We start from the raw sequence: 9,372 nt of genomic DNA, 5'->3' as shown, positions 1-9,372 counted from the left end.
ATCAAAGCTGACATTCATTTCGTTGGGAGGCACTGCCGTCAGCTGTCAGCAGGTTTTGAACTGTTGTTCTGTATGATAATCATATTTTGGGTTCAGTAAGGGTGTGTCTATAGACGGGCACACGGAGCCCCCCCAAAAAATGTCAGCTAGGACCCATCCATCTTTAATATACAGTCTGTATACTCATTCCAAAGTCGTCATTTAAAACTGTGATGATCTGGAATTTAAAGATAAACAACTCACTCATCGCCTGCAGCAGGTTACAAACACATTTAAGGTAAGATAACATTTATGCTTTCAGAAGACAAGCGTTTACATGAATGATCGCTGTGGCTGCCTCTGCACTGAATCACCTTTGTTTACCTGTTTCCGCGAAGATAACAGTTATCGAGATGACAGGCCAGCCACCTCGCTACAGCTTACTTCCTGTCAGCGCCTCAACGGCTCAAAGCAGCATGGATGTTGTGGTGTCAGGCCTGTGGTACAGACTCTTCCCTCGACAGTGCTTTGGGAGAAACCACAGGGTGGATCAAATATTCACCAGGATGTCCTCCTGCCCAGAAATAGCGATCCCGCAGCTCTGTCCCTTTTATTTCGACCAGGTCACCTACATCCTTCCTACCACACCCCTGTAGGTACCACCACTCTGATGGACAGGCGGTTCTTTAACTTGTGTATTTGATTTCCTAATCATCTTCCTCCCACTTCAAGGGGCAGCGGTAACCTCCAGCTGCAATGCTTCAACTCACGGGCAAACTTAAAAACAGAGACGCAAAGACCGGCAGGGGTGCGCCGAGAAGCTCGGCCCAGCACCGGCATCCATCTGAGTCGACTCTGTCAACTCCAGAAGCCAAAAAGCGGCAGCAGTTTATCCACACGGGACTACATCTATCTCATGTATGGCTCCCACTGCTGATTAATAAATGTATCTATTTTATCTGGTAAATGTTGCGATTGTACCTGATATTACTTCAGCCATTAAAGAACAGGTAACTTTTGTGTTGTTTGATCCCCATCGATGAAGCCAAGTCCCACCCAGAGAGTGAGTATCAGGTCTAAACGGGTGCTTCGGTGCCACAAAGATGAAATGAAAAGGCTGGTGCTGGTCCGGAGTGGTGACAACGCAGCGACTGCTGGATCTGAAAAATGAAGTCAGCATCGAAGCATCTAAAACTGCCGTGGCTCTAAGGTCCACCCTAAAATATGCGAGACTGCGTTTAAATCAATTAAAGTGACTCCCGCTTAATATTCTCCATCAAATAACAAACATTTGTTGCTGCTCTAATGGCTCAGCCAGAAGTAGAAAAACAATCACCATCATTTCCTGTTTTTATGGAAAACATCTTTAATGTATTTCTCGGGTTATTCAGACTACACACAGATACAAATGCTCTATCCGAGCTACAGTCAGGGCCAGATATTTTAGGAACCAGAGGAGCGCATGTAGGAAAACACACTCCTTCACATGGTGGTGTGACACGGGGCTGACGTGAGGCCACGAGCGCCACAGTGAGTAAATTTAGTCCAAAAATCAACGCAGGTCGTGAATTCACAAAAGACTCGCCGTAGTTACAGACACAGACGGAAATCAATAACAGACGTGTGTCTGGACATCTTTATTCTTCCCGATGATCTTTTCCGTCTACTTGTAGAACTCGTGCTCCTGCTCGTCCTTTTTGATGACCGTTTTGTAGGCTTTTTCAAAATCTTTGGCGAGGACGATGTACCTGTTCTCTCGCACTGCCAACATGCCGGCCTGAGACAAGACAAGAAGAAAAGTAATCAGTTTTATCTTATTAATGAAAGTAAATAAGGTTAAAACCATTATAAGTCTAATTTAAAGTTCCCAGAGTGTAAACAACATCTCACACAGGTGGTTTTTGGCCACGTTTGGCGCTCGTTTTATGATCTTGTAGCTTTAAATTGAAATTGAGCCGACGCTTTTAGGAAGAGGTCGTCAACAAAAGGTCGCCGATTCAGTTCCCTTTAGGTGGCGTCAGGAAAAGCATCGGACGGAAAACTCTCCCAAATTTAAACACGTGGAGCGAACGGCTCAAAAAAGCTTCTACATTTAAAACTGGCTGATCGAAGTAACATTCAGCTCACAGCCGATCAAATTTTAAGACGTCTCCAAACTGTATTTAAGACATTATCACTAATAACTCATACTTAATGGATACATTATTTTAAAAAGTGTAAACAAGTAGGTGTAGCGCATAGCTCACCTCCTGGCAGATGGAGTTGATGTCAGCTCCAGAGATCTTGTCTGGTCGGGCCACATCTGTGTGTCAGTGAAGGCCGAATCAACAAAAACAGCATTCAATGAATCAGCAGCAGTGATGAGGTGTCTATGGAGGAGGTGCGATGTAAACAGTACGCAGGGAGCACATTTTCATCTCTAACACTTTACAATGCAAAGCAAGCCGTTGGTGTGTTTTATGCCAAACGCGAGTGTGGAAACCAGTTCGGCCCTGAATCCAAGTGAATAATGTGGAGGACAGACATGCAAAAGTAAACGCAGATGGAAGGACTCGCAGACTAAACACAACAAAACCTCCAGCCAAAGAAGTCAACAGCCCAGAGTCGGAAACGAAACCCAACAATGTAGAAACTCACAGTGAATCGTTTAAATGAGAAAACCTGAAGTGAGACAGTTACTACGTGCTGAGGTGAACGCTGCAGAGCGGGAACAAAATAAGCTCAAGGGCCAAAAGGATACAGTCCTCCAGGTCGACCTCCTCCGACAGGTTCATTTTACTGGTGATGGTGGAGAAAATGAGACGCTTCTGCCTGCGGTCGGGCAACGGGAACTCGATCTTCCTGTCCAGACGACCCGGGCGGAGCAGAGCCGGGTCCAGAGTGTCGGCTCTGTTGGTGGCCATGATCACCTGAAGACGGGGAAGAGGGGTTGACATGTTCTTAAAGCACATGATTGTAAACGTGACATGTGATGTGTTCACTTAATAAAGGCACAGATGATTATTCTTTAACTTGGACTGTCTCTCCACAGAGGTTTCCTTGAACTCTTAAGCTCTTCAAATGAAAAACAGAAAAAATAAAGAGAAAACCAACAGGTGGAGGTGATGGAGGACAGCAGGGAGTGACATCACTCTGCTGTAAACACCGTCGAGCTGCAGTGAGCCTGCGTCGTGTTGTCGGAAATCTTTGCTTTTTCATGGCATTTTCAACTATTTATAAAAAGATAACGCACAATGAGCTTTATTTATTACTAATCTCCCATTTATTTACAATGGTTATTATATGAAGTACCAGTTTGGAATACTTGGATCTCGCTTCTATAAATCCTCCACGATCTGCCATTACGGCCCTTTAGATCTAATTTACCGCTCCGACAGCTGCTGAACTTCTTGACACAGTAACTTTGAATTTTGGAAGAAAACACAGTCTTTGTATATTATTCTGTGCTGGGATGATGAAGAATGGGACTGGATACTGTGGTAGAATAAACTAATGTCAATGAACTAAAGGTTACTTAACTTTAGAGACGTGTGTTGTTTTTACTGGACGGGACAGGAGGAGGATTTACTTCAGGCTGTACGTCACGTAACGTTCAGAGACTTTGGACAAGAACATCTGTGATATGTTAGGAATTCAGTCTCAGAATATTTATTCTGGGAAAACATCCAGAGTTAGAAGAAGATAAACATACTAAGAAAGTGGTCCAAACCAGCGTCACGACAGGCAGATTGATCCTCATTAAAGGCCTTAAACTCACTTTGGAAATATGGCAAAGAAATGATTCGTTGGATAATCATTTCTTTGGAGGACTACTCTCGACTTGAGCTGCGTCCAAACAGGAAGCACCGTGGCGACTGAAGACCACATGATCTCACTGAGATTTCCCCACATCGAGCGACTATAAAAAACAGAAAATAACCCGAGAAACTTTTCTCAGCTTTCAGGCGATCGCCTCAAGTGACTGCCAGTGAGAGCACAGCAAAGGCCGATTGACATGTAACCTGACAGTAAATATATTAGTGAGTTACCTAGGCAACCAGAGCCTGGAATTGTCTGCCTGCAATTGAACAGCAATCACCTTCAAAGCAAGCTTCAGACCACAAAGAGTAGACAGGATTTACCTACACTACATGAATCTGTTACATATGATAAATATGCTCACATAAATAAGCACAAATAAAAGCTGTTAATGATACAAATGAGAATAAATACGATACAGTGTTCCTGATTATTTCTGAGCGTGTGCATTTGTAACATTTTAACCATCAAGTTCCTGCACTTTTCTCACTGTAAGAACTATTTTGGCAGAGAAAAACAAATCTGCCCCAAAAACCTTTCTGGGTTATAGCATTCATCAGAACAGGAAGGAGTTCTTTGTACAAGTCTTAGCTGCACTCCATGTGTAAACAGCTCAAGGGCAAAATGTCCATTTAAGGTGCTGATGAATGACGCCGTGAGCCTCGGGGATGCTCTCTAAGCTGGATTGCAGCAGACGCAGTGATAACGATGCAGTGAATGAAATGCAGCTCGAGTCAGCACGCAGAGATGTGGTGCAGCCACAGGGGGAAACAGTTAAGAGGCTCGGCTCACCTTGACGTTGACATTCTGGTCGAATCCGTCCATCTGATTGAGCAGCTCGAGTAAGATTCTCTGCACTTCCCTGTCAGCTGCAGAGGAAACAAAGAGGTTAGACGGCCGAGTTCGTCACGCAGACAGTCGCGTGCAGGACAGGGGCTAAAAACAACATGTATAAAAGTCGGGCTGTTTCGTACCTCCGGTCTGTGCATCGAAACGCTTCGTTGCGATGGCGTCGATCTCGTCGATGAAGATGATGGCGGGGGCGTTTTCTTTTGCCAGCCGGAACACGTCCCTCACCATACGAGGACCTTCCCCCAAATACTTCTGAACAAACTCGGAGCCGACCACGCGGATGAACGCCGCTGCAGGCAGAGAGAAAATCGGTGAAACACAACTTATTATAAAAATCATATTAAAGCCTTTTAAAGTTAAATGTATTACAGGTGCACATCACGTCCTGCTGCACTTACCTGTAGTGTGGTGAGCCACGGCTTTGGCCAACATGGTCTTACCGCAGCCTGGAGGTCCGTACATAAGGACGCCCCTGGGAGGGTCGATGCCAATCTGAGGAAAGAGTCAGAAGGCTGAATATGACCGAGTGGTTCGTGATAAAAAAATAAGTCATGTAACATCCTTTGTTTACATTTGTTGCACAGTCATTGTTGACAAACATCTTCATGCATTTCTGCCACCTTCTGGCCGTAGCTGTGTACTACAGTCTACATGTATCCCCCAATGAGTCTTTTTTAAACTTTCATGGAGCTAAAATGTACAAAGTTAACATGTTTTATTCAACAGCGACTGAGATCATAAACCTATCAGGAAGGTTTTTACTGAGGTTCTCTCATACACATGTATACAATAATGGTCCTGCAGGTCATTATGAAGAATCAAGGTTAAGGTTTACACTGGCTTCACTTTCCAAACGCTGACACGACGTCCATATTTTATATACAGCCTGTGGCCAGAAGTCATGTGACTAGTTTGGAGCACGTCTAGGAAGCATAGACGACCACTGCGCTCAGTGTAAATCTCATTTTACCTTTTTAAAACTTTCTTTTTGAACCTTTGTGTTGCACTGCTAAGACCAGGTGTAGTTAACACTTGGCTTTAGTTACCGTTTGTGCGTCTGGCGTTTACCAGTGTGGACCATGACGAGTGTGAAAATGTCACTTGAATATCTGACCTGTTTATAGAGCTCAAAGTGTGTGAGAGGCAGCTCCACAGCTTCTCTCACTTCCTGCTTCTGAATGTCCATTCCACCAATGTCGGCATACATCACGTCAGGCTTTTGGTCTGGAAGCAGAAACACACACAAGTTAAACCAGCTCTGATGGTTAAAGTGAACACGCCAGCTTCAGATATTTTTAATGAGACGCGAGTGCAGAAACAAAGAAAGCTCCGGCCCACTGTGATGAGTTTCCACGACAGGGCTTGAACATGTCAGAGCCTGAAGGCTTCGTACCTGACGTCAGCATCATGATGCTGCTGTCGGCCTCCGGGGGGAGCACGTCCACCAGAGCGTTGCTGTGCTTATGTAAGGCCACCGAGGCGTTGGGCTTCAGCAGCTCTCTGTCGATGGTGCTCAGGATCCGCACATAGTAGTTCGACCCTGAAAGGTTGACAACGAGGAATGAGGAGGAGGAACAGGGCTCATTACACATTTAAGGCGTACACGGCACATGGCACATCTGAAAGCCGGAACATGATAAAGCCCGTATGCATCATCTGCAGCTTCATTCATTTATAATCTATGGGTTTAATTATTTATCACAGAGTCAGGTTAAAGGGCCTGCTGAAAGATAGCAAAAACAATTATTACTGATTTCCAAGTGATGTAATATTCCATTTATGCTAATAGAGAACCCTTTCTTTTGGTTTAGTAGATCTATTAAAGTTTGCCTTTTTGCCCCCACAGTACCTGTAGTGGAACCAACAATAGCTGTGTTCTGGTCAACAGCTTCCAGGAACTGGCCAATGACGAGAGGGATGCTCTGTATCCTCTTCACCTCCTCCTGAGCGTGCAGGAACTCCTTCTTCAGATTCTTCTGCTCATCTTTGATGTACTCCTCCTGCACCTCCAGGAACTCGAGCTCCTGCTGCAGCTTCTGCAAAGACACAGCAAAAGCAGCGTGAGAGCCTGCTGGAGATGAAGGTCACAGGTCACAAGCTGCAGGTCACATCTGCAGCTTCCATGCCAAAGGCTGCTCGATGAAAACAGCCACAATAACTTCACCTGGATTATTTAACATGATGATTAGAAACAAAATTTTGAATTCAAACTAAGCAAAATGTGAGAGTGCTGAAGGACACAGTTAAGTCCTGAGCAGAGGGCGTTTTGACTGTAAACTTTGTCTTGCAGGGACCACCAGCCCACAGTAGCACAGGCTGTTTATCCTAGCCACACACACACTACGTGGAATTCTGAGTAAAAAATGATTTACTTGATTCTATAAACATTTTTTGAAATTTGTTTGACAGCTCTGAAACCAACCTTTTTCCCCAGCTGAGAAACACTGAATGTTCCAAAGACAAAAGCAACCGTTATTAAAATGTTCACCCTGAACATCCTCTCAACACTTCAACTATTGGTACTGTTACTGAGGCCACGTCCACACATTGTACATGCTCGGCACTTTTCCTCGACATTTCAAAGAGCAGGAAAGTGATGGTGAAGGTTTTTCTGTTTTCTTTCTTTCTTTCAGCATCTCATAGTAATACTACTTGCTCATGTATACATATGTCACTGTAATGAAAATAAACACAGATGTGCCACTCACACCAGAGTGTGCGTGTAACAAGCTGAAATGACACCAGAGCGCCAGAGTTTGTGAGGGCAACAACATCAAGACAATGTGGACACAGAAAGCTGCAGACTAGGGCGATATGCCCTAAAGTCCATATCACGGTATAATTTGAAGCATGTGCGGGAACGATATGTATTGCGATATATTTTTTTCTTCTGTATAACGTATTTCACACACTATAAGGCACACTTAAAATCCTTTAATTTTCTCAAAAATCGTCAGTTTGCCTTTTGTATGAATTCTGATTGTGTTTACTCACCTCGAACCGATTTTATGTGCTACACGGTGCGCAGAAATCTGTCCAAAAATTATACGACTTTGGTAAGCTATGAAGCCGCACTGCTTGATGGATTGTCAGAGCATTACGGCTGCCGTAGTCAGGAGCCTTGCGGAGTAATCTGGGTCCTAAACTCCATCAGCTTCAGGTCCCAAAGTCAAACGAACACAGCAGCATCACTGAGAGTTAAAAACTGTCTAAATTATTTCATCTGTAATAAAATCATCAGCGTTGCTGCTTTACCAGGTGTAACTATTACGTTTAACATCCATGCAAACAGAATTTATTAAATTCAACGGAGTTAGAAGTTAGCAGGAAGTTAGCTCGCTAGTTTCCACCTAAACATGATATAGCATGTTCTGACTGAGAGGTTTCTGAGAAAATTCAAACGTACAGCTCTGCTATCACTTCCAACATAAATGAAACTAAACAGCAGTGACGTTTGCAGGGTTTCTGAAGTTGGACTACCTGGTATATAATGTTGTGCTACGTGGTAGCTAGCGACACAGCTATGTTAGCATAACATTAGCACAGTGAAGCTGGAGGATGAACGCCAACTTTTTTTCCACTCGATAAAAGTTAACGTGAGGGATTCTGGTGGTCAGGGACAAATGCAATCGCATAGCAGGATGCTGTACATTTATTTGCCACTAAAAACACAAGGATGGCATCTCCATTAAACCTCTCATGACATGTCTAGATGACATTAAAGCTTGGTTGGCTCTAAACTTTTTAAATTTTAATGAAAAGAAAACAGAAGTGTTGGTGTTTGGACCCAGTGGTCCCTGTGAGTCCTCCTCTGTTGTTTTAGGATCCCTGGAAGTCTATTTTAAACCTGTTGTTACTGACCTTGGTTTTAAGTTGGACAGTGATTTTAAATTGGACAACCAAATCAGAGCAGTGGTGAAGTCCAGTTTTTATCATTTCAGGCGACTGGCAAGAGTAAAATCTTTTCTTTCGAGGCAGCACCTTGAAACAGTGATCCATGCTTTTATTTCTTCCCGCCTGGACGACTGTAACTCACTTTATGTGGGGGTCAGTGAGTCATTGCTCTCACGTCTGCAGCTGGTTCAAAATGCAGCTGCACGACTCCTAACAGGAACTCGAAAAAGAGAGCATATAACCCCCGTGCTGGCCTCTCTGCACTGGCTGCCTGTGTCTTTTAGAGTTAATTTTAAAATTCTTATGTTTGTTTTTAAATGCCTTCACAGTCTTGCCCCGCCTTACCTCTCTGAGCTTCTTCATCCCCACATACCCTGTCGGTCTCTCAGGTCAGCTGACCAGCTGCTCCTGGACGTACCGAGATCCAGGAGGAAGCTCAGAGGGGGCGGGGCCTTCTCTATTGTGGCTCCAAAATTATGGAGCCACAATAGAGAAGGCCCCGCACGTTAGAGAGGCCCCTTCACTGTCCACTTTTAAATCACGTCTTAAAACCCACTTTTATTCCTTGGCTTTTAACCTCAGTGAGACTTAGTTTCTCTTTTAATTGAAGTAGTTATTTAATTAATGATTTCACTCTTCTTTTATTTGTGTTTTATTTATATCTCAGGTAATTTTATTTTACAGTTCCAATGTACAGCACTTTGTGCCAGCTGTGGTTGTTTTAAAGTGCTTTATAAATAAAGTTGATGATGATGATGATACACGGGCCAAACTTCAGCCTGGAGAACAACTGAGATAATCCATCCACAATACGAGGTTATTCGTTAATATAGTGCAACTACATGGGAA

General features: G+C 43.8%; 1 protein-coding gene across 2 annotated transcripts in view; it reads right to left on the bottom strand.

Annotated features, from left to right (window-relative positions):
• Positions 1 to 1,320: 1,320 nt before the first annotated feature.
• The window catches only part of psmc4 (proteasome 26S subunit, ATPase 4), a 9,569-nt gene continuing 1,517 nt past the window's right edge, over positions 1,321 to 9,372 (bottom strand). For both annotated transcript variants that reach the window (XM_026185150.1, XM_026185151.1), the window contains exons 3-11: positions 6,479 to 6,665; positions 6,023 to 6,169; positions 5,744 to 5,853; positions 5,028 to 5,121; positions 4,752 to 4,919; positions 4,570 to 4,646; positions 2,720 to 2,888; positions 2,226 to 2,281; positions 1,321 to 1,756 (exon numbers count right to left, since the gene is read on the bottom strand). In XM_026185150.1, coding sequence (XP_026040935.1) covers positions 1,643 to 1,756; positions 2,226 to 2,281; positions 2,720 to 2,888; positions 4,570 to 4,646; positions 4,752 to 4,919; positions 5,028 to 5,121; positions 5,744 to 5,853; positions 6,023 to 6,169; positions 6,479 to 6,665 — 1,122 coding nt within the window. In that variant the 3' untranslated portion in view covers positions 1,321 to 1,642. The remainder of the gene's footprint in view (positions 1,757 to 2,225; positions 2,282 to 2,719; positions 2,889 to 4,569; positions 4,647 to 4,751; positions 4,920 to 5,027; positions 5,122 to 5,743; positions 5,854 to 6,022; positions 6,170 to 6,478; positions 6,666 to 9,372) is intronic.

The sequence above is a fragment of the Astatotilapia calliptera genome, chromosome 11 (assembly GCF_900246225.1).
Source record: "Astatotilapia calliptera chromosome 11, fAstCal1.2, whole genome shotgun sequence".
NCBI lineage: Eukaryota > Metazoa > Chordata > Actinopteri > Cichliformes > Cichlidae > Astatotilapia > Astatotilapia calliptera.
This window is presented reverse-complemented; position numbering and strand designations above follow the sequence as displayed.